The 24,582-nt window shown below is 31.9% G+C and overlaps 3 protein-coding genes and 1 non-coding gene across 5 annotated transcripts; all 4 read right to left on the reverse strand.

Annotated features, from left to right (window-relative positions):
* Positions 1-4,348: 4,348 nt before the first annotated feature.
* Positions 4,349-9,114, reverse strand: LOC101491684 (importin subunit beta-1). The gene is made up of 3 exons (XM_004502624.4): positions 8,958-9,114; positions 5,764-8,189; positions 4,349-5,673 (listed from the first exon to the last, which is right to left on the reverse strand). Exons 2-3 carry the CDS (start codon positions 8,172-8,174, stop codon positions 5,475-5,477), a joined length of 2,610 nt encoding a protein of 869 aa, XP_004502681.1. The 5' UTR covers positions 8,175-8,189; positions 8,958-9,114; the 3' UTR covers positions 4,349-5,474.
* A 3,779-nt stretch (positions 9,115-12,893) lies between these two features.
* Positions 12,894-17,799, reverse strand: LOC101491997 (acyl-CoA-binding domain-containing protein 1). 2 transcript variants are annotated; one of them, XM_004502625.4, is made up of 6 exons: positions 16,838-17,799; positions 16,057-16,162; positions 15,839-15,942; positions 14,417-14,508; positions 13,421-13,518; positions 12,894-13,276 (listed from the first exon to the last, which is right to left on the reverse strand). In XM_004502625.4, exons 1-6 carry the CDS (start codon positions 17,338-17,340, stop codon positions 13,097-13,099), a joined length of 1,083 nt encoding a protein of 360 aa, XP_004502682.1. In that variant the 5' UTR covers positions 17,341-17,799; the 3' UTR covers positions 12,894-13,096. The 2 variants fall into 2 exon arrangements, with proteins under 2 accessions (XP_004502682.1, XP_027190724.1); XM_027334923.2 differs by having other exon boundaries at positions 13,421-13,544; positions 16,838-17,533.
* Positions 17,800-18,334: 535 nt separating this feature from the next.
* TRNAG-CCC (transfer RNA glycine (anticodon CCC)) lies at positions 18,335-18,405 on the reverse strand. Its single transcript has one exon. It is a non-coding gene; the product is annotated as a tRNA-Gly (tRNA).
* Positions 18,406-18,746: 341 nt separating this feature from the next.
* On the reverse strand, positions 18,747-21,278 carry LOC101492563 (thylakoid lumenal 17.4 kDa protein, chloroplastic). Its single transcript, XM_004502627.4, has 4 exons — positions 21,106-21,278; positions 20,847-20,989; positions 19,327-19,573; positions 18,747-19,057 (listed from the first exon to the last, which is right to left on the reverse strand). The coding sequence occupies exons 1-4, from the start codon at positions 21,215-21,217 to the stop codon at positions 18,834-18,836; spliced, it is 726 nt and encodes a 241-aa protein (XP_004502684.1). The 5' UTR covers positions 21,218-21,278; the 3' UTR covers positions 18,747-18,833.
* Positions 21,279-24,582: the final 3,304 nt, after the last annotated feature.

A 24,582-nucleotide genomic window follows, 5' to 3' on the forward strand; every position in this document is an offset into this window, starting at 1 on the left:
ATAATTTTTAATATTTAAAAAATATTAAAAATATTCAATATATACACGTATAGAAAATTTAAAAATCACTATAATATTACTTGCAGAGCAGATTCGGGTGTAGATGCGGAATGGATATCACTACTCCAAACTCGTACTCAAATTTTAATTTTAGAAAAGATTTGCACCCACATCTTATCAAAAATAAGTTTTTTCCACCTAACTCAAACAGGTAAATACTTGCATATACAAATTATATTGTCATTCTTATTTAATGGTTGTAGTTGCGTGTAGTTGGCCTAAAGTGGCCAAAAAACTTAACTCTAAAGAAATATCAATTTTCTTTTTTCGTTTCAAAAATTTATTTTGATAGAAAAGTAGAAGACAACGACAGAATGAAAAATATATAATTTGTGCGGTCAAAGATGATTGAACAGAGGTATTAAGACATAGAGAAGGTAGTTGGCGGTGGTGTTTTGAACTGAGGAGAGAAATGAGAAAAGATTAATGTGGGAGAAATACCGTACTAGGATGCTGGTACCCTACCAAACAAAAAGACACCAAATAATTTATCTAATATAATATGAGACTAATCAATGTTAGCTTCTATAATGAAATTCAATATTTATAATAAGTTATAAAGTAAAGTAACTCAATTTAGTGTTATTGATAAAGTAAAATGTTTGCACCTCTTTATGTATATTTATGTATGAGTAAATATTCAAATTAGTTATTAAAATTGTAATATCGCATCAATTTAATCTTTCATATTATTAATATTTTAGAATTATTCTTGAAATTATAAAATAATCAAGTTTTCTTTTTTATCTAAATTTGTTATCAAATCTCTATTATTATTCACTTAGTTTAAAATTCATCATTAACATTACCAATTTAATTTAAAAAGAATGGTTTTGATTAAAATTTTACAATTTTAATGATGATTTTAGAATATCTATAATATGAGAAACTTAATAATACAATCCTAAAATTTTAAGGACCGGTTTAAACAATTATAAGAGGTATATTTTATACAAAGGTGAAAGAAGTACAAAGCAATTTTTTTATGTAAAAATAACTATTATTTTCTATGTGATCAAAATTTTTAGATGCACATGATTTTGCTTGTAACTTTACGTGCATATATATGCCCATATGTGCATTCTTCATAAGTCCTTATGCTTATCACTGAGGAAAAGGGGAGCCCTTGGTTTGTGTGGCTTAGTCTTGTTCATGCCGACAAATGGAATAAACTATACATTATTTGAATTCAAAATTAATCAGATAAATAATGTTGCACATGCACTCATTATTCCCTTTTTAAATTGGTTTATACAATTATTTTAAAGAGGTTTGACTTCCAATCTCATCACAGAAGTGTGAGCATTATGCACGGTTCTTAGTTGGAACAAACAGAAAATGGTGGTGCAAATTTTCCTATTACTATATATTGCATATGTTGAGCAATGAGCAATTCTTATCCATATATGTGTTTGGCACTGTTTTCTGAATACTGGAATTGAAGAGCTTAGTGTAGATGAATGCATTAAATCATTATGCTAAAAGTGGAGTTCCTGTTAAGTTTGGATGCTTACTGTGATTTTCTGTCTACTCTTTCCTATAATTTGAATAAATTGATTTCGATTAAAAGTGATTTGAATATAAAATTATTTATATTCAGATATATTCGTGTATCAATGACTTGAACATAAATTTGAGGTTAAAAATTAATAATAAAAATAAAAATTCTAAATTATAGCTTCAAGTAAAATCAACTCTAAAAATAAAATTCAATTTTATTTAAACATATCTAAATTTGTTAAATTTAATTTATGCCTCAAAAATCAAATTTGACTCATTCAAAAGTGGAACCAAACATATAATTTAACATACGTCCACATTTGTGTTGGCCCTTGGGTGAATGGAATTATATCATATAGTAGTCAAAGACTAGCAATTCTAATAAGTAGCTTTTACATGGAAGATGAATTAAAAGAAACACTGTTATGAATATATAACTATGAATTGAAAATCTCATTAGCACAGCCACAAACCACTGTTTAATGAGATTATTATACATTGGTGGCAGTCAGATCAAAAAAGGTGACCAGCACTTTCATTGAACTAATTTGAAAGTATGAAAGCAACCCACATTTGTTCCTTTTCATCTCCATTAATACTCAAATTGTATAGAACATGGAAAAAACCTAATTCATCATTTTCTTCTTTGAACATTGCCTCCACTTTATATTAGAGTTAGACATTACATTACATATTATCATTTCAAGATGGCTTTTCAAGGGTCTCATAAGACAAAAATACACTCATTCATATTATAAGCCCTTGATAGATTAATTATTGAACTTTTTAGGGGTTCATAATTTAAAGCATAGCATTGAAAAGCAAGCATAAAGATTTGACTGCGATGTACTATATGTTTGGGTTTTGAATGTGCATTTTTCACATAAAGAATAAGGAAATTATTAAAAATCATTTCGGAAAAATACTTCACAGAGAACTTATCAGGTTTTTTTTACAGAATTAATCCATTCTTATTCCGTGCTTCTTGCGCTAATCTATTAGCTAGACACCATTGCATTTCTAATTTATTTTGGTAGAAACAAGGTTTTTTTGTTCGCATACTTCTAGAGCTATTACATATGACACCATAGCATTTATCCAAGGTGTCTTAAAGTTCCTTCCCATAATTCCTTTGAAAATTTTACCCTCTACCTCCTCCATTATTACTAAAATACTCTTATGTATATAAAAAATTATTATTTTAATATTTCTTTGTTTCAACATTTCTAGAACAAAAGTAAGTGTCAAAAAAAAAAATCGGAAAACTTTTTTCAAGTTTTCCGGTATACAACTTCTATTTTGGAAAACTTGAAAAAAAATATTTTAGTACAAAACATTATTTCCGAAAATCTTTTTTGAAGTTTTCTGAAACTATCGGAAAACTTATTTTAACTTTTCAACGTAACATTTCCGGAAACTACTGGGAAACTTCATCCACATGTTTTCCGATAGTTGTTTGATTTATTTTAAAAAATATTTTTTAAATTAATTTTTTTGTTTTAATTTTTTATTATATTAGTATTCATTTAATTTTTTATTTTAACTAAATTTTTTTTTTTCAGTGGTAGGGCTATAGATAGAGACGGCAAAACTATAGGAAGAATACGTGACTTTGAATTGAATCTTCATCGTTTATGGTGTATTAATTATTAATTATTTATAGTATATTATTATTTAAAAATATTTATAGTGTGTTCATTATTATTTATGGTATATTAAAAAAAACGTGTACCGGAAAACTTATCTGAAGTTTTCGAAAACACGTTTTGTATCGAAAAAGTTGAAAGAAAGTTTTTCGCTAATACAATAATATATTTTTATAATATTAATATTAATTATAATTATTCATAGATCGGTGTCAAAAATATTTATAGTATCGACACATGTTTTATCCAATAATAATAATCATTTATGCATATCTATTAACATTTATAAAAATTAAAAAATTAAAAAATTAAAAAAAATAGTGTATCGGAAATTTTTTCAAGAAAGTTTACCGAAAACACCTTTTGTACCGAAAATCTTTTTTAAAGTTTTCCAGTAAAAACCTTCTGTACCAAAAAAACTTAAAAAAAAATTTCTAAAAATAAGGTGTATACCAGAATTCTTTGAAAAAAATTTTCGGAAATTCCTGAATTTTTTTCTAGCTCCGAAAAAGATAAAATGATAAAAAAAAATAAAAAAAACTTTGAATTAATAAAATAGTAAAAATAAAAATTAAGGGTATAATTGACAATTTTTAAAAAATTATGGGGGATAAATTTTTGTATCTGCAAGTGGAAAATTAGCTTCTCTAAACCCGAACTTAGTTTGTAGAAGGTAATTAGAATCATAAATAACCCACCAAACAATATCTCAGGAAAGAAAGAAAGAGTGATGATTTTCACATTTCATTGTTAATTTGAAGCTTCGATACAGTGAGAAATAAGTTGAATTTTGAACTGATCATAAGGATGTTCATTAAATTGGATTGACCAAAACCCACTAAATATTAATTCAACACAACGTTAGAACTGTTTTGCAATAGTATGCATAAAATAGTACAATTTATATCAAAACTAAAAAAAGTTGATTGTCGTTGATTTGGTTATCCAATCTATATTTTTCAACAGAGGTCGCCTATTTTTTAGAATATGGATCCTCTCTAATTCGCTTCCTGCACTAGTGCACCACAATTTTTAATGAGAATATTAATTTTTCGAGCTCATAATATTCAAGTATATTGCAAATAAATAGCCAAATCCGAGATAATGCAGGAAACTGAAAGTATCCAAATGAAAACTGCCTATGAAAGTAGCCAAACAAAATTATACAATTTTATCTTATCTCAGTTCCAAAAAGAATTATATCACCAAACCATAATAAGGTATACAGGACACATGGCAAAATGCCCGAATAAACCAAAATTCACAAATTTTTTTATCAACACAAGGAAAAGATTTCAATAAATCCAGACTACTGCCTTCCAACAAGAGAAGCAGAAATCCACCACATCCTGTTGGTTCTTTTGATATCATCACAATATCCGACCAGCTATTGTGTACCAATCCACAGGAATATCCAATATATGATTTTACATACGAATTTCAAAACAAAGAAATAAAGGAAGGTTTGATGATTTCATGAATGCAAAATGATTTTGACCTAATAAAACCAACTGACAACAAAACAGAAATGCATAATGTGAATAGGAAGTAGCCTCTCCCATCCTGGGTCAACAATCACAAATGACTCCAAGAATAGAAAAGCAACTATGCATAGAAAAAGTAATATGGATGATAAACAGACTAGGGATACACAGTGAGGTGATGGAAAAAAAATGACTCAAGAAGATGCAGGGTTAAAAGTCAGAAAAAGGAAGAGAATATCTAGAAACAAAGCACTTAGGTGGTGTTGATGAAAACCAGTTGAACCCTGGGAGTTCATCCATTCCAATAACCCACGCGGCCAGTTCAGGAGAAAAAAAACCATTTTAGCATAGAATGGGTTTATTTTAACTTCAAACTCAACATCCAAGCCTGACAAAGAGTATAGTAGTTTCTCATTCATGAATAATGAATCAGTTACCTCTCCTCAGCAGCTCAGCCATTCAACTTACACTCCTCGTGAAGATCAAAACCCACATTTGTAATCTCGCCGCTAACTTCTTCCTCTTGAAAGTACTGGACTTACAGGTGCTCATGCAAAAGTCAGTGATGCATTCTTGAAAGTACTGGACTTAATGGTGCTCATGCAAAGGTCAGTGATGCATTGGAGATGATGCAAGAGTTAGTGACAACTTGGAGACCTTCAAAGAGATACCTTCCGTTGTCTGACTATGGAGACAATTTGACACATGCAATCCCACGACCCACCTCGACACACCCAAATGCATGCAAGTTTTATGACAAAGGTTATGCTAACTGAGATGAACCTCAAACAGATATAGCACGACTGATAGCCAACTTGGCCCACTCAGCAGATTCTTTAATCATATGATCTTCAGAGGTCAAACATTCATTTAAAAATTCTCTGCTTGACAGAGACTGTTGTATTAAAGAACCAGCATTGCTTCCAAGTGTATCAGCTAGATCTCCAAGGACTCCAATAGCTGTTTTCATGACAATGTCATCCCTGCAGTAAGAAAAGGCAACAAAGTCTTTAAAACAATGAATATATTACAAAAACAAAATACATGGGAAAAAAATTATTTTCTTTTCTCACATGTCTTTTTCCATGTATATGCTATCCAAGAACTGGAGGATGTGAGGAGCATAAGGAATCAAGAGTTGGGTTTTCGATGAATTCTTGAACCCTTGGAAGATCCCAGAATATGCCTCTAATATCCCATTTCTCAAAGAATTGATGTACTCTGTCATTTCCTCGTCAAAGCCTGATGTGTGGGCATACATCTCTGCAGCAATTTGTAGTGTGTTCATTGCATACATTAAGTACTTATTAAAGCTGTCTCCTATTGCAAGTGCTATATCACCGATGCATGAAAATAATGGGGGCTTCACAGAACGGTGCAAGTTATCACTTGACAAATTTTTTAGAAGTTGTGTCATTATCCCATCACAGTAAGGCAATATTTTATCCTCCAATGCCCTGGATATGTCGCCTACTACACCAACAGTAACGGCACAAACTTGGTACTCCTCAAAATTCTGAAGATCCATCTCCAGAAACTTGTAAAATTCAGGCAGATATTTAGCAAAATCAGGGCCTAGTGCATAGGCAAGGGCTCCGATAGCTAGCATGGCCTCCTCATGGGCAGTTGCATTTCTACAAGCAAAGACCCTGACAAATAGTCCCATTATCTGATCAGCATACTGAAGGAAAGCATATTTGGTAGCTTCTGCAGACCCTAGCTTCTGAATAATTACTTGCAAGCACCCACAAAGAAGGCCTATAAGTTCGCTCTGTTTTTCTCTTTCATCAGATGAAAGATTTTGTGCTTCAAGACATTTGTGCAGCTCCATCATGATGACAGAAACTAGTTGTAACACCAAAGGAGCTGTTTCATCTGTTGAACATCTAACTACTTCATTCAATGTTTCATATGCTGAAATTCTCAATCGTGATTCTGTAGCATCCTCTCTGTGGGTAACAGTGAGAAGGGATTGAATAATTTCCTGGAAAAAAGGAGTTATAGGAGATGTTAGTCCCACGTCCTCATAACCTTGTGCGAGAAAATAAAGGGCTCCACAGGCTTTCTCAGCAACATTAGCAACATCCTTCATGCTCTGAAGGAGAACTGTAATAATCTGTTGGGCATTTCCCTCATTAATAATTGGTGTGCCAACAATTGAACTGTGAAGAAATTCAAACATTCGTCCCAAAGTCCAAGCAGTGGTGTCCTTAACATGGTTGCTCGGGTCCTTCACTAGAGCACTAAGCATAAATGGTAAGGCATGATTAACAAGAGGTACTAATTTGTCTGGGGAAGGACCCTCCAAGATTGATCCAAATGCATATGTGGCTGCTTCCCTCTGTCTCCAATCTGGTTTTGTAATATTCTCCTCAATGAAGGGCATTACCAGTGGCACAACATCATCTCCAGTAGTACGAGCAACTAAACCAAGGCATGTACCACCTGCCATTGCAATATTCCATGCGCCTTCATCCAGATCTTGATCCTCTTCTTGTTTGAGTAATGTTTCCAACAGCAGAGGGACAAGTGCAGGAAGGGCCTGCTTAATGAAATAAAAACAAGGTATATCAGAGTCCCCGGTTGTATCACCCACATATTCTTCCAAGATATCAGTCTCCTCGTCACAAATTGTACTCCAGAATTCAATGGCTTGAAGAGCAACAGGCTCCTGATCACCTCTAACAGCCTTCGCTGTGATATTATATATATCCTGTATGTAAGGAGCCAATTTTTCATAATACATGGCAGCAATAGAGACCAAACATTCAAAAGCTGCCTGTCGTATTTTCACTTCGGGAGACATAGTTGTCTCACAAACAACTCTCATTATATACTCACGCTCCATATCATTGCTAAAATTAGCCTGTGCAAATCCAAGAGCATTATATAATGCCCTAGTAGCAGCAAGTCTGACATCATTGTTCTTTTCAGATGCATTCATACCTTGAACTACAGCAGTAAGAATTTTATTTACTTGGTCTTGATCAACAACCTGAGGAGAGACTTCCTCACACAAATAACCCAGAGTCTCCAGAGTTGCTTGCTTGACATGAGCAGGAACTTGATGAATATTTGATAAAAGTGATCCTATCAGCTCAGGCCACTGTTTCTGAGGAAGCTCGATTCCAGCAACTTTAGCCACAACTTGAGTTGCCGTAGACCGAGCGTCAAGTACGAGAGAAGAGAGTGTTTGCAGCAAGCACGACTTAACCTGAGTCTTTGCTGACTGGTCCAATGACAACCATCTCTGAACCAATTCCCGCTTTCTGTTTTCATCCTTGGCATCCAATGCATTTTTAAGTATCAAACCTGCCAACTTTCGGCTATCAACTGGTTTATCTTCACTTGCTAACTCTCCAGAAAGAGAAACCAAGAAACCAGGAAGGTTTTGCTCCTGAAATTGTCGCAGACTTTCTTCAGCATGTTTACGTACAGTCCCATCAATGGATTGAGCATTCAAAAGGGCCTGCGTAACCTCCATCGCCGTGCTATATACCTAATGGCACAAAACAATCAGCTCCTAATTTTCCCTCAAAAGTAAGAAAATAATGATCAAATAAAAATAAAAAGCAAGACAAGATAATCAGTCCATTAAAGAATCAATTATTTATTAAATAAATAAACTATCCCGATCCCAGATCCAGAGATTAACCAATTGGCCAGAAATTTAGAGAAACGAAGTAATATACAAAGATGGCCACCGTATAGCAGCGATCTATTATAAATCAAGCAGAAAAATAAAATAAAAACATACAATCATAGAACTATCGTGCGAAACTATCAACAAAAAAAAGACCGCCTGCAAAAAAATTATATTCAAATTGAATTTCACAAAGTATAACAAACATACACGAAATGTTCTTTAATTGGAGCCAGTTCATGTGTGTCCACAATTAATTGAGTTTTTCACAATCGATAACACTAGTTAACATGAAATTAAAAAATCAAGTAAATCTATAGTTAATTGAATGAAGGATATACAGTTGACTTGACTGCGTGTGCCCTTGCTTTCAATTTCGCCCAAATATAATATCAAAATGAGTGAATAGATTCAAAATTTCAAACAAACTGATGAGAGATCGAATCAAAGTAAATACGAAAATCAATTCAAATCATCGTACTTTAAACGAATAATACAACTAATGAATCGAAGCAACCTAATATTTAAACCTAAATCGCATAAATAAAATTAAGAAGAAAAAAAAAAGAAATCGGAGCGGTAAAAACAAGAACTGAAAAGGTGAGATCGGATTAAGGAAGTTACCTGGAGTGGGAGAAGAGATCTGAGGGAGCAGCGAAGGAAGGAGAGAGAGAGAGAAGAGAAGCGAATAGAGAGAAGAAGAAGACAATTGTAACAGCGGTTACAATCACAAACAAGTGCTGGGTTCGAATTATAAAAAAATTAAATCAATAATAGTACTAATAGATAATAAAAATAATAATGTTATAGAAGCACACGTTAATGAAAAAATATAAGAATATGAAAGAATGATTATGGTAAAGATAAGGATTTTATTATAATTACAATCCTGTAAGAAAATTATTCTATTTTAATATCTATCTATAATTTCATCATAATAATATTTCTTTATATTATAATACAAAACAACTCTATAGCCTACTATTTTTTGGCTCATAAATAAAATTCCTACAAATTTATATATCAACAGTGTGTAACAATTAAATTTATAGATAAAAAAGAGATATTCATATGTGTTTTCACTTTTAGTAATATATTACTAAATCATAATAATATCATCATAATATAAAATAATTTTTTAGTAAAACAAAAATTAATATTAAAAAGGAAATTCTAAAACTAATTATCAATTTTAGTAGAATATTTTTAATAATTTTTTCCTTACAAAGTGACTTTCTTAACTTAAATTTAAAAATCATAATATATTGTTTTTTAGGAGACTATCATTATATTGTTATTGTTTTTTTTTATAATATTATGTTATTTTTTTTTATAAAAAATTTAGTATAATTATTATAAAAAATTATATATATAATTATGAAATTTTAAATTCAAATTTAAAAATATCACATTTTATTTTCTAAACTAGAGTCTAAAGACGTTATATTCTTATTATATGTAATTTGCAGTTTATATGAATAAGAAATGTTTTATAGTTTAAAAGAAAATACAAGTACGATTACAGTTTGCATTCCATTTAATTAATTAATTAGATTTATAGATTAGACTTTAGGCTTAGGGTGTGCTGTACTGCTGTGTACAGCGCGTAAAGACGGTGTCTTTTGCCCGGTGACGGGCCCGCGTTTCAATTTAATAATGATCCAATAAAATTCTAAATTATTAACATTTGTTGTACATTCGAGGTGTCCTTATTTTTATTTTTATTTTATGGTAATTGTGATGTACTGCGTTCATAATATTAATAATTATATATATAGAAAATATTAGTAAACTATAATTAAATTAAAATTTTCGAGTTTTAATCTATTTTGTTACTCGTTGAATAAAAAATACATATAAATTACATACAAAAATACATGTATATAATATAATTTATAATAATTAAAACAAATATTTATTTAATTTCATCATTAAAAAAGATTTATATTATTAATTAATTATAATTATTTATTCATTAAAAATTTTAATTATAATTATTTATAAAATTATAATATGATTAATTGTAATTTATTAATAAGATAAGACTATTTAAATTAAGAGTATAATATGTTACAATTATTTCCGTTCTTAAATTTCATAATCGATTATGTTAATCAAAATGATATACCGAAGTATACTAAATTCATGATACCAAATAGCGGTGTGATTTGGCAGTTTAACCTTTCACATCAACAGAAATCTCATGAAAAATTTCTATAACTATATTTGTCTCCTTATAATAATGAAACAAGAGTGAAAAATGATCACTTATATATTACTTATATGTAAAACATATGAGCCACAGCTTGTCTATTCACAAAACTCTCAATTAACTATTGGTATTACTATTTTAGTCCAATAAGTCCATCACAAAAATAGAATTAACTTTGCTCTATTGATTAAAAATGTAAGAATGTCTCTTCTCATTGAATTAACTATACCATTTTCTACTTATAATAAAAACTACGCGACTCCTATAAAACATGCAGACACTCGTTACCATTTACAATTCTTTTATTAAACTCTCTTCGCTCTAAAATGAATTTATTTATAGTAAATATAATACTGTAATACAATAATTGATGACTTCGGTCCACAAAACTGTATATTTATTAGATCATTTAATAAAAAATATTTATAGATTTTTAGTGTATTTTTAAATGTATCAATTAAATTTGAAGTTATACGTAAATATAATGTAGCACTATTAATAAATACTTAGATCACTTTTATTTCGTCATAGGTTCAATCTTTAACCAATACATCTGAAAAATATGTTAGAGTCAGTCAATCTTTTAATTCAATCTTAATACTTCTTGAATCAATTTCCACCCTCACACAAAAAGTAATTTGATTTATCCATCAAAATATCATTAAAAACATAAATAATGAATTTAGCAGAAATATAAATAAAATAGTAAAAGGGAAAACCCCATTTTTCTCCCCAGTTAATGCACGTAATAGGTATATGAATCTAATAATTGTGATCTTAAAAAGAAAAGAAATTTCACACACTCAATACACTCATTAATTTTGTGGCTCCTATGTCATTAATTTTGCAGCCCCTATCTCTGACCATCTTTCTCTCGTCCTTAAGCTCGAGCAAGCTCACTATGTTACAACAAAAATGCATTTATGTTTTGAGAACTATTTGATTGTGTGACACATATTTCATTAATCTTGTCACTGCAACTGACTGAACTATCTCTCATTAGATATCCTTTAAAAACTTAAATATTGCATTAGGAAGCTTAAAGTAAAGCTAAAATTCCTTATTTAGCTTATCGGTGGGTGATTGGCCATCTCTTATAGCAAAAATGTGGAAGCCAATATCCTCCACAACATTACTTCATTGTTGGGAGTATATGAAATTATTGGGCAAAGATAAATATCTTAGTCTTCGTCTGTAATCGGTAGAAACACTAAATCCATTTTTTTTTCTCAAGGACAATATCTGGAATAAAATTCAATCATAGAATGTTTGATCTCTCTCTCATGCCGGGAAAGAGGTGCTCATAAAAGTGGTTGCTCAAACAATTATATCTTAATGCTCTTAATCTAGCAGAAAAACAAGGTTGAAAGCTCATAATAAATCTACACTCTCTACTTATTTGTACACTCAAAGCTAAATATTTCTCTACGAAGGGTTTCATGGAGGCCAATATTGGTCATAATCAAAGCTATATGTGGCGGAGTATTTGGAACATTATTCCAGTCGTCTCTTGGCTATAGATATCTCATTTATAATGGGGGAAAGCATCAACGTTTGGATTGATCCATGGATCCGATCTTGTGAAAATATGAGACCCACAATTCCTATTGAACATTTATTTGCTGATGCTTTTCACTTCAATAGCGTGTTCTTCACTATTTGCAGTACTCCCCCAAATAGATTTGCAGCACCTCTTCGTAGCCACTCTTTGGGGAATTTGGAGGAATAGAAATGCTTGTCTGCGAGAGAAAAAAACAAGTTGATGTTGGACACACTGCAACTCGTGCTTATGATGTGATCTACGAATACAGATGTTGCAAATTGCCACGGTCAAGATATATGGAAACCACATGCACCAACCACCGCAATCGATAACACATCACGGTTTTGCAACATCCCAACCGTCGTTGAGAGTGAAGCAACAACTTTACACTATGCCCTCCAAGTTGCTACCAAACATGACTATGAACATGTGAAGTTTGAAAAAGACAACCCAGCAACAGCAACTGCGAGTGCTATCGTTACGATGATAACGAACAGGGTCACTTTTTGTCACTTTATAGATGTGTTATTTCTTCAAATCTCTCTAGCAAGATTGCAAAAGCGCCCATATTAGAACCTAGCTCATCCAATTACTATACTTCCCAGATTTGTATTGCTTCTAGAAATTAGATAAGTTGATTTGGGATAAAAATAATATGGACTCCGATTTTACACCTTTTTTTGTAGACCCACCCCACCCAAAAAGAAACAATAATTCCCTTTCCTAGTTACTCCTAGTTTTCGCATATATCTTCATCCCTCAAATATAAAGAAACAAATGCCAAAATAAGGAGTTTGAGCAGACGAAACAACGAAACAGAATATGCTTCATTAACCATAGTAAGGACAAAAAAAACTAAACGGTGCATAGGCGTACACTACAGTGAAAAGGGTGTATACACCAATAGTAAGGACAAAAAAAATTAAGTTATATATGGACACGTACATCCTGAAGGGATTTGGGCAAGGATATACTAGTCAAAAGCAGCAGCAACAACAAAACGAACAATCAATTTACTTCTCCCACATGCTGCTGCATAAACGGCCAGTTAGAACTACAGATGTCACGCGAAGAACTGCCATCATTATCCTCTGAATGGATGTTGGCATTATGCTTCACTAAATATTCAGCAATGCCTTCTCTCTCGCACGTAACGGCATAATGCAGTGGAGTTTGTCCATCATTATCCTTCAGAAAAGAAAGCATAATCATAACAGAAATTAGCAAGTTTGAGTTTGACAGTGTCAATAGCTAAAATATGAACAAAATAAAGAGCTACAGTGAAGTCTAAGCCCCTGAACGTGGAGCACTGAAACATATATAGATGAATACCTTGGCATTTACATCAGCACTCCTTCCAATCAGCAGCTCTGTGACATTAAGGTGGCCACGATCCACTGCCCAGTGTAATGGTGTTCGGCCCTCACTGTCTGAGAACATTTTAAAAAAATGCATGCTGTTAAAGAAAAGGAAAAGTAATAATAGTATTATAAAGCAAATATTAATTTGATAAGTGGTGTGGGACAGCAAAAATCTATCACAATAAGCATGCTGAGGATATTTATTGCACTAAAATGGTAATCAAGAAAATAAATATTTTTCACTACAATAAAATCCAAATATTGTGTGCAATACAAGCCAAATATAGTGTGATGTAATGAAGAACTTCTAAATTAGCAGAGACCTACGAGAATCGTTATCTCAAGTCACGTTTGCAATTCACCTTATTATATATATTTACTTACAATCATTTTCTTATAAAATCAACCATTTCTTAAGGAAACATGTTGAAGACACAAAAGTTATGGTCACCTTACTATGCATAAAAATCCCCATTTTAAAGCGACAACAATGAATCAGTGGTATACTCCTCCCTAAGTACAAAGGGGCCAGAGAGATCAAGTGGGAATGAAAAGCTAAAAATGAAAATTTGACGTGTGACAAGACAGATTCTTCACTGTAGCTAATTATTTTATAACTGAAATGAAACCTAAAGCATGGCCAAAATTAATTCTTTAAGCTAATTACTGAGGATTTTTCAAAAATACATAACACCTGACTGAGTTTATAAACGATTCTCAAGCAGTGAAGTATGCATATGTTTGTGTTAGGCTTGTAAAATTTTAGCATACTGTAATCACTAAATTCTAAAAAAAAATGCATGCTTACTAAATTTCAAGTTTATGTTGTCAAACTAAAATTCGGTGATTGCACTGAACAATTATCCATTTAAAAACCAAAAGGTAGAAAATTAAAAAATATTGACACCTTGCAGCACACTTGAGAATAATATATATAGCTGGAAAAGCAAATATCTAAATAACCTACCCTTCAAATTCACTGAAACGCCATTTTCAATACACTTGAGTAGATTCGCCATATCTCCCTCTCTAGCAAATCCGTGAATGGCATCCATTTTCCTGTAAAGGAAGATAATAAACATCAATATATACCAATGTTTTGATAAGAAATTGTAGCCTTTTGAAGAAGCTTCCTGACTTCTGATTTGTATCGGTGTTCAAATATTATTCATCAGATATCCTTGGTACTTGGTATATTGAAAGACTGTCAGTGAAATACTACAGCCTGCTAATGCTGACTTATAAAGTAACCTTGTAATCAGTCCATAAAATCCTCAATTCTTCCAAAATATCAATAGTTTAATGGGGAAAATCACATGCAACATAGGTGAGAATTGGTGATTAGTGTAGAAATAAGATAATGCAAAAGAAGGAGGACAAGAGACACAACAAGGAGACAGATTAATGAGAAGGTTGTATTAGTTTTTTTAAACAGGTTTGGCTCGTCCAAAGTGATATCTTGGTTTAGAGGGTAAAGTAATAAGTGTCAACTACTGTTAATATTTTAACATAACCATAATTAGTTGCATGTAAACTTTTATACAATTTTTTCATCAACAATTTGGATGTCTTACTATACCTTCTAAAGTAAATCATTTGTTTTAGAGAAACCACATTCGGTCAAGCAAACGATTCTCCAGAGAAGCAAACCAAAGATTTTGTCCTATCCTAACCCGTATCATGCAAAGCTTAGAAACTTTATAGTTGATGATGAGATCCTATGATGCTCTCCACTTACAATAAGATCCTATGATCTTGCTACCCCCTTCCTGATCTTGATCAAAATATCAATCTTGACAACCTGACAAAGCAATATTCTCCTTGCTCTGTTAAGATAAGGATTTGATTTGTAATATTTACACTAGACATGGCCTATATCATCACTTTGAGCGTATCCTAAGCTTAACATATGACAAGACAATTAGGAAGGGAAACAACTAAATTTGAGTTGAGGTAAAAAACTGAAAATAACACTTTAAGATAAAAATAATATATTATAGTTGTGAAGGGTATAATACATAAAGACCCAAGATAAGAGGGGGAAACTATGGAGGATCTAATCAGAGCCTTCAGAAAAGATCTGGTCAACAAAGACAATATTAACGAAGGGGAGAGGAGCCATTGTACATGGAGTGAGGATTAGTTTCACTCCAGATAGATTGAAAGATCTCCTAAGAACCCAAAAAATGGTTAAAGAAACAAAACAACTAGAATTACAACTTCGAAACATCCTGCCCTTCTAATTACCCGAAAGACATCAGGGAAACAACATTCCAGTTGTTACATTTAACACCATATACATAAATTCATAACAAATTAGTGACGTATGACCATCTATACTAGATATATGCACTAAAACTGATCCTGTTTGAGTTTTACAAAATCTTACGAGTCATTGCCGCATTCCTCTTCATAAACAAAAGAGCTGAATACTGGTCCCATTGGTCCCCGAGCCTCTGAACTAGGGCCACCACCATCGCCTGTTTTGCTTCTCTGTCAAGGACACAACAAGAGTTAAGCAGTTAGAGACTGGATAAAAAGACACAGACACACACATAAAGAAAGTAGTGATTCATCCATTTAGAACACAAGAAACGAATAGCTCACCAAAGATGAACCATCAAGCCAAGTAGGATATAGCTCCGACACAACGTCAATGTACTTCTGCATTGCATCTTCAGGAGGCATAGCACCCAATTTCTGCCATGCTTGCCTACAAAAGGTTGAAGGATATTATCATCAAAGCAAAACAGTTAACAAAGGAACCTTTCTATTTATGGAGTTCAAGGAGATAACCTTACTCGATCAGATAGGAAAAATGGTTGCATACAATTGTTAGTACTAACAGCACATAAGAATGCATAAGATATTCCCCACATGATCATTAGGCTCCCAATTAAACATGTTAGTATAAATAATCCCTATTTGTCAAAATAAAAGACTTAGTGAAGAGTTGGTCTAGCATTTAACAGTTTATACTTTAAACTACAATACAGATTAGAAATGATTTCGAACACAAATTCCGACATCAAACACCATATAAACATACGGTTTTGATTATTTTATTTATTACTATTTTCTCTCTCCTCAGATGATGAGGAAAAGACACTAGCGCAGGATGTATTTTCTACTGTGTCAAAAAAATAACATGACTGATACAAAATCATCCAAAATACACTCAAGTGCTCAACCATCTTTTTGAACTTAGACCCATAAAAAACATTGCTATTAAAACCCATAGACCAGCACAAACAAAAGATTCCAAATATATATTATTAACCCTTCCATTTAAATACATTGCGTAATGTTAAAGCAAGGACTATAAGATTCACACTCACAGTCACGCAGAACAGTTTCAGAGAAAACAAGGGTTATAAAAAGTAAATACCATTTTGCACGAGCCGTCATTTTGAGGGGAGATGGCTGAGGCGTGCTGCAAGGACCTTCGGTGGCAATCTTATACAATCCATAAAGCTGAAGCTGAACATCATTAGACACCTTCTGCGAGAGACGATCGGCGGCGGCGGCGGCAACAAAAGCCGTGGCGGCGCTGAAAGCCTCGTCCAATTCGGTACTCTCCACGCCTTCCCAATCGTCATCGTAGTCCTCATCACCACCGTCAACGCTTTCGTTTCTCACACTACCTTGTTCAGCCATAACCGACTCATCCTCGAACCGATGTACGCCCTCTGAGACGACGTCGTCGTGTATTACATCATGTCCGGTAACGGTTTTGGTTGTGGTGGTGGTGATGTTTGTGTTGCGTGTGATTGTGAGATTTTCGTCTTTGAATGAAACGACAATGGATATGAGTTTAGCGAGAAGGTAAGAGAAAATGAGACCTACGAGAATGGATTGAAGAAGGGATTGCCAATCATGCCATTCACCCATGGTTCGTGAATGAAACCCTAGAAAAATATTAGAATTGAAAGTGTTCAATGACCTAGGTTTTAGGGGAAATTGTGTGTGTGAGCTAAAACCCTAGCTAGTAAATGTTTAACCGTTGGAAAATGATGAAATCGAGGAAGATTGTGAAGGAATTTTTTGGACGATGGTGAGTGAGAAGAACCAAACCAAATGCAACGAGAGAGAAGAGAATGGGTCTCTGTGTGTTGTTGGCGCCTGAAGCAGTTATCAGGTGTTTCGAGGACTAATCGTGGTTCTGTGGAAACATCGTTCAAACAGAGACACGTGTAATGATTTGTTTTGATGTTTCAAGAGATTCCCACCGCCCGATAGGTGATTTTCACGGGAAAGAATTTGGAACAATTTTTCTTTTTTTAATGCAGCGGTGGACAACGTTGTGTTGGCCTCTTTCCGGGAGAGTGGATTTGACCCATCTCTTTAATAATTTTTAGTCTTCTCGTCTTAATTATAAGACGACTTTTGAATGAAAAATATTGTGAATTTATTTTATGTTTTTTTCATTTTATATATATATATATATACAGTAATATAAATAATTTTTATATTAATAATAAATTACAATCGTTAAAAAGAACTTGATTTATATTATAATTATTTTTAAAATAGTTTTGATTAATTTATAATATAAAATATTTTATATTATTCGTGCATCCATTTAAACTCTAATATATATAAGAGTAATTTAACTTGCTAATATGTTTGATATTTTAAATGAATTATGGTAATAGAAAGGAGACTAAATGTTAGTCATAGATGATAACTTTCAGAAATTATAAAAATTATAGTCAAAGATCACATGCATATATTTTTGCATTTACAATACATTTAATATTAACGTAGTTTTAAAATAAATAAAAAAATAATATTGAAAGAGACTAATTTGGCCAAAGTATTTATTTAAGACATTTCCTCTAAAATTTCAGATAATTAGTATGGACAAAAAAGCTACCAATTAAAATGCGCATCCGGGGAATCGAACCCTGGTCAGTACCGTGGGAGGGTACTATGATACCACTACACCAGATGCGCTTCGTGTTTGAATTTGCATTGTAAGGGAATAAATATAAAAGTCTCTCATTTAGTTCAAACGATGCACGCTACTACTAATGTTTAATAGTAACAATGTTTGATGTGAACAATATTTCCGAGGAATGAAAAGTTATTTATTTAATGCCCGCGCTTGTGTGAGTTATGACAGAAACTCAAAAGTTTACGGATGTGAAAGAATGTGGAAAACATCTTGAAAACAAGTGCAACTAAAATAATTATATTAACGTCTTCAATTTGCAAGTTGAACTGAACTCAAATGAAATAATAAAAAACTACAAAGGAAAAGAAAAGAAGACATGAATGTAGCAAACATGTACTAGTTCACCTCAGCAAAATACTCTTATATATATCACGGTATAGTAGTTTACAAGAAAAAAGAAGACATGAATGAAGAAAGTGAGTAATTATCATCGACATCCTAGCTCAGCTCTCCCGTCCTCACCAATGGATGTATTTCTGCAAATCTTCTGGAGATCAATGTAACCAATGATAGTGTCCTCAAAAACTACATCTTCTAGCTTAGCTTCATCAAAGGTGGAGCCCGACAAAACCGTGTTCCTAAATACAGCTCCTTTTAGATCAGCTTTCCCGAAATTAACACGGTCCAACACTGCATTTGAGAAGTCCACACCTGTGAAAAAATTCCAGTTGAGCATGAGTTGTAAAAGAGCAACGATATCTACTATTCCTGTATGTCAGTCAAGCTTAGTAGATGTCTTTCAACATAAAAGTTATTCTTCAGAAAAATAAAGTTTATGTGTTGCAACTTCCACATGATTAGAATAGTATAGTATCTGTATTGTATGAATGCATATAAAGTTATAAACCTGTATTTGATCATCTATTAAGGCTAATAAACCGTCAATGTGCAGTTGATTTTGTACTAGTAAAAAATGTTACCTCTAAAGCTGGCCCCGACAGCATAAGCCTTCGACATTATAACTTCTGTCATGTCGGCGCCATCAAACTTGGCATCTGACATTAGTGCTGCAGTCAGGGACTTTCCCTTCAGGTTGGATTTATCATTTGAGAAGTCACATTTCCGGAGATCTAATGGTTTGTCATACACACCATTTGCTTGACCAATTGTGTTGCCAACAAATGCACGCTCACAACGATTGGGCTCAGTTGACAATGGAGGAAGCCTCTGCAAGGAAAACATAATGGGTTTAGCATTCTCTCCTCAACTACTTCTTTCTAAGAGAGGTATGAAATTATGAATCACATTTCGCTTTCACAAAATTTAAACTTAAAATAACATTTATAACTGACATGATACATTACGGAGAAAGCACAAAAAAAAGGGTTTGGTAAGTAATACTACTCAAAAACTTCGTAATACAAGACCAGATCTCAGAAAGACTCGAAGGAAAAGGCAGGTCATATCTGCAAAGCTAAGAAGGACATCATGCTCAAGCTCTTGGGATTTATCCAAATGATCATTTGAGTAAAATGATGAAAGAAATGTCTTTAAAGATAGACTAATTTTCAGGCCACACTTGCAATACGCTTCCTAACCAATTCATATGTAGAGGGAACATGTTAAGTCTGCTATGTTACTGTAAGTCAAGAAGGTTAGTAAGTTAATTAGGTTGGACTAATTAGAAGAAATAAATAAGGCATATGGCGTATAAATAGGAGAAGGGTTGAGAGGAAGGGTATTTGATTGGCACACATGAAAGCTGTTCGGAACAACTATGAACAACAGCCAAATCAAATGGTCTCATTGAACTTATGTTTGTAGGAAACTCATCTATTAAATTTTCTTATTCAGTATGGGAATTACGACAAATAAAAAAAAAGTTAACAACTGTTGTCAAATATGCAACTTAAATCCATTATAGTTTTAAATTTGGTTGCTGTTGATGTTATCTTGCAAATCTTTATTGCAGTAAAATGTGGGCAAATGCGTCAATACAGCTGCAATAGCGGTTGCGCTATCATTGCAGTGGCCTCTAAAACTCTTATATTGCAGCCAATTGCGGTTGCAGAGCGTGCAATGTAGAACCATGATATTCACAACTGCAAGCATGTTAGGCAACCAAGAGAACCTAGTAATCTATTAATTATATCATCTTTTTCACTGACTTTCATATATGAAAAAATGAACTAAGTATAAGATGCCTAGCAAACCGTTGCATAGAGTGATAGCTTAACAAGTGACCACCGTTAATATCTAGTGCACGTTTGTAATTGCAGTGAGTTTGTCATAACCACGATGACTCACCGTGATTTTAGCAAACGGGTTTAACAAGGTTGGAATTAATTCAACGAGAAAAGTTGATTGCAACAAAAATATAATACATTTTATATGGTGATCATAACCAAACTAACAATTTTTAAGTAGTTAATACTAACCAACATATAACTAGCTATAATCAACTCTTAACAATATCGATGGGGTTAAGGGGAATTTGAACCTGTGTAGCAGCAGTAACGGGAAATGAAGCAGAAGAAACAGCGCAAGCTGCAAGAATACCACAGGCAACGCCCTTGATTGTGTTGAAATTAAGTAACCTTGGTTTATTATTCTCAGATCCATCTAACTCTGCTTCTCTTACAACTACACAGAACATTGGTCACACTAGTTTATTAATAACAAGACAAATTAGCAAAGTATTTAGGAAGAAAAAAAAAACTAATTAATGTAACGAAGTTAAGAGAAAGATTGAGACAGACCAGAGCAAGTAATTGTAAACGGTGAAGCTGAAGTGGTGAAACGTGGGTGTTTGGTTGAGTAGTTGCGTATGGACAAACATGTCCGTGGGATTGGAATTGAAACGTTGGCCATTGTTCTCTCTTCACACTTCAATTTTGGAACATTCAGAATTCAGACCGCTCCACAGTCCACACCCCATCTGCGGATAAATATGTTACCTGGCATTACACGTGGCACTCTCATAATATCACTCAATGCTGCTAATAATAAATATAGATTTATTTAAATTTCAAAAGCGGGTTTTTTATTTTAATAACCCAATCTTTTTAAAAAAATTATCAATATACTTCTTTTTTTAAATTATATATTAAACTGTTTTGTTTTTATTTTATTTAATTAAAAATCATCGTTTACAAAGGCGACTTCTTTAACAAACTTGAGTTTGCAATAACGACTTTATAATTTTATTTTTATTTTTATGTGTTTTAGAAAATATTCATTCTAAAAGGTGACTTTTTAAATATATTTAGAAAGTCGTCATTTTAAAAGGAAATTTAGAGAAAAAAAATTAAAAAAAATTAGTTAATTAATTTTTAAGGAAGTAATTATAGCAAACTCGAGCTTCTTTAAAGAAATCACTTTTATAAATGGCGACTTCTAATTAAATAAAAAAATAGTAATTTCGTATATAATTTTCAAAAGAAAATATATTAGTTATTTAAAAAAAAACCTTCAAAAGCTACCACTTGATTATAAGAAAATAAATAAATAATAATAATAATAATAATATTACAAAAGAAATAAGAAATTATATAAAAAACAATTAATATAAGATAAGACAAAAAAAATTATTTTTTATGACATATTAATTACCAAAATATAAAAAATTATTAATAAATAAAAGAACAAAAAATTATGTTTGAAAATACAATTTTAATGAATAGAAGAAAATAGAGGAGAAAAATTAGAATGAAGTTGAAAAGAAAATATAAAGGGCAGGAATGAGAATAGGAAAATAGATGGCATAGTCAAAAGGGCCAGCCCAATCGATCCGAAGATATTGTGTAGGAAGAACGTTGACCCAAAACTAATTGTGATTAGATTGAAATAAATAATCAAATAATAACGACAAATCATCCTTCTCTCCATAAAAACCTTTGTTTCTTTATTTTGAAATTTGAACCATCATTTGATTCTGATAATAATAATTCCGATTCCATAGTTGATCGAGCAGAGGAAAGAACAGAATCCATATGGCGATGGAGAGAGAGAGCGAAGCAGCTTGCTGGAACGGCATGGCGAGCTGGATAGGAATGAATCTCGCAACCGCCTTCTTCGCATCTTTGGAGCGGTTTTCTTGTATCAATCTCTCCACCTCCGATGACCACGACGATCAACTTCAAATCCTCCCCTCCGACTCACTCCGTTTTTCCAATGTCTCTTCTCCTCCTCCTTCCGACACTCATCTCTGATCGACTGCTACGGTAGCTAGGTAATAATAATAATCTCCCTCGTTTATTTCCTTTTTCAATTCCCTTTGTTGATCTTTCCGTTTAGGTTTAGGGTTTTCCATAAACAACACGGATTGTAACTAATTTCAGATGATAATTTCTATAGTTTCATTTTCTTTTATATTTCATTCATCATGACTATAGTTACTTACTTTTTTAGTTACTTCCTGAATTAATTTGTGCACCGATTCGGATTTGAGTCATACATCCTCTAACAATCATACTGATTCATTTGAAAAGGTTAAGCACATAGTCACTGCTATTTTTTCCTCTCAACCTTATTATAGCAACCATGATAATCTCAAGCTCCAATAAGTAAGTAAAATTTAACTAAATAAATTATTTCAACCATGGTTTAAATTTGTATTTTTTAAAACTATTTGATCTGAGTTAGATCACTTTACACTAACTAAAATCTAAGTATTTTCAATTAAAATCTAAGAACCGAACTTTTTCTTTTGTTTTGGATCAGGGTAAGAACATGTGTCCTGCATGGAATAAGTATTTTATTTTTGTAAATTTATTAAATTTAATTAAAATGGATATGTGTCTAAAAAGTTATAAATCAAACATGTGTATAACTATTATATCTAAAAATCAAACATGTATATAAGATAGTGCCAACCCCTATAAAGTGTGTGAGAGTTTAGTTAGCACATCATAACTATTATATCTAAAAATGTCTCTAACCATTATATCTAAAAGTCAGGCATATTAACGGAAGGGTATTGATATATAGAGATTTGAATTTAAGTATGAAATTTTCTATTTTTAAACTTTTAAAGTGTGTGAATCTATCTAAACTATTTGACAAAAAAATAATAATAAAATAGCAAATTGCGAAACCTAAGCATCGTATTTTGTGTTTAATATATATGTGTAGATGTGCGAATGCATGATTTAAAAATATTGTGCTTACATAATATTTCAAATAAATATAAATGTTCACGGACATTCTAAATTATATATAATATATTATAAGTATAAGCAGCACAAATGGTTTAAAGACTATATTGACACAATCTATTAAAAAGATAGTACACTAATGGGTAAATTATATTAAATATTGACTTATTTTTTCAAAATTTAAAATAATTTGGGTTATCGCAATTATTTATTAGGGAAATGTATTAATGGGTAAATTATATAAAATATTGACGTATTTTTTCAAAATTTAAAATAATTTGGGTCATCGCAATTATTAATTAGGGAATTATAAGGTTTTGCCGCAAAGTCGCTATACACCGATTATTATGTTTAAATTTGATAGCAGTCAAGACAAAAGTGTGTCGTTATTTATCAATGAAGAATGTCATAATTGTGGATCGGAGCATGAGAGTTCTTCAACGCCAGCATTGACACGATCAAATTCCTGTACAATGACAGTGAAAATTTGATAATCAATCTTGATCGTTAATGATTTGTTGTAGTGCTTGTGTAATCTAAAATCTTGTGAAATCTTTGATGTATTTGTCTTTGACTATTGACTTTAAAACTGTTTATGCAAAGGATAAGGTTCTTAATTGCATAACTAATAATTTAGCCCCTCCACAAAATATTATATTTTTTGTGATTTATACATCAAATATATAAAAAAAAGAAAGTCTTCGGAAAATATTGAATATACTTTTATGATTCCAACAACATAAATAAGTCTCACTTGACAATCTACCATAAATTGAGCATTGTATTAAATTTATCAAACTATTCAAAATTGTCTTTCAATTAAAGTTTTTGTCCAACAATGATATAAAAGTCGGGTTTAAAAGACACACACTAACTGCGTAAAATAATTTTACATTATCTTTTAATAAAAAAAATTGTATTATCATTTTGTAATTATCCAATATTTTATTTTTATCGCATATTAATGTAAAATGAATTTATATTAGAAATATATATTTCTTTTTTCTCATAAAAATATAGTAGATTATTTTGGAATATTATTTGTAAAACAATAATTAACAAATCTATTTTTTATTTTTA

This window comes from Cicer arietinum, chromosome 5 (assembly GCF_000331145.2).
Source record: "Cicer arietinum cultivar CDC Frontier isolate Library 1 chromosome 5, Cicar.CDCFrontier_v2.0, whole genome shotgun sequence".
Classification (NCBI taxonomy): Eukaryota; Viridiplantae; Streptophyta; class Magnoliopsida; order Fabales; family Fabaceae; genus Cicer; species Cicer arietinum.

Excerpts from the sequence above, each read along its gene's own strand:
- LOC101491684 (XM_004502624.4), bottom strand. The coding sequence starts at position 8,174 with ATGGAGGTTACGCAGGCCCTTTTGAATGCTCAATCCATTGATGGGACT. Across the intron at positions 5,674-5,763 it reads ATATACATGGAAAAAGACAT|GGATGACATTGTCATGAAAA; the intron begins GTGAGAAAAGAA and ends TTCTTACTGCAG.
- LOC101491997 (XM_004502625.4), bottom strand. The coding sequence starts at position 17,340 with ATGGGTGAATGGCATGATTGGCAATCCCTTCTTCAATCCATTCTCGTA. Across the intron at positions 15,943-16,056 it reads GGCTTGATGGTTCATCTTTG|AGAAGCAAAACAGGCGATGG; the intron begins GTGAGCTATTCG and ends TGTCCTTGACAG. Across the intron at positions 13,519-14,416 it reads CGTTTCAGTGAATTTGAAGG|ACAGTGAGGGCCGAACACCA; the intron begins GTAGGTTATTTA and ends AAATGTTCTCAG.
- LOC101492563 (XM_004502627.4), bottom strand. The coding sequence starts at position 21,217 with ATGGCCAACGTTTCAATTCCAATCCCACGGACATGTTTGTCCATACGC. Across the intron at positions 20,990-21,105 it reads GTTTACAATTACTTGCTCTG|TTGTAAGAGAAGCAGAGTTA; the intron begins GTCTGTCTCAAT and ends TGTTCTGTGTAG. Across the intron at positions 19,058-19,326 it reads TGTCGGGGCCAGCTTTAGAG|GTGTGGACTTCTCAAATGCA; the intron begins GTAACATTTTTT and ends ATTTTTTCACAG.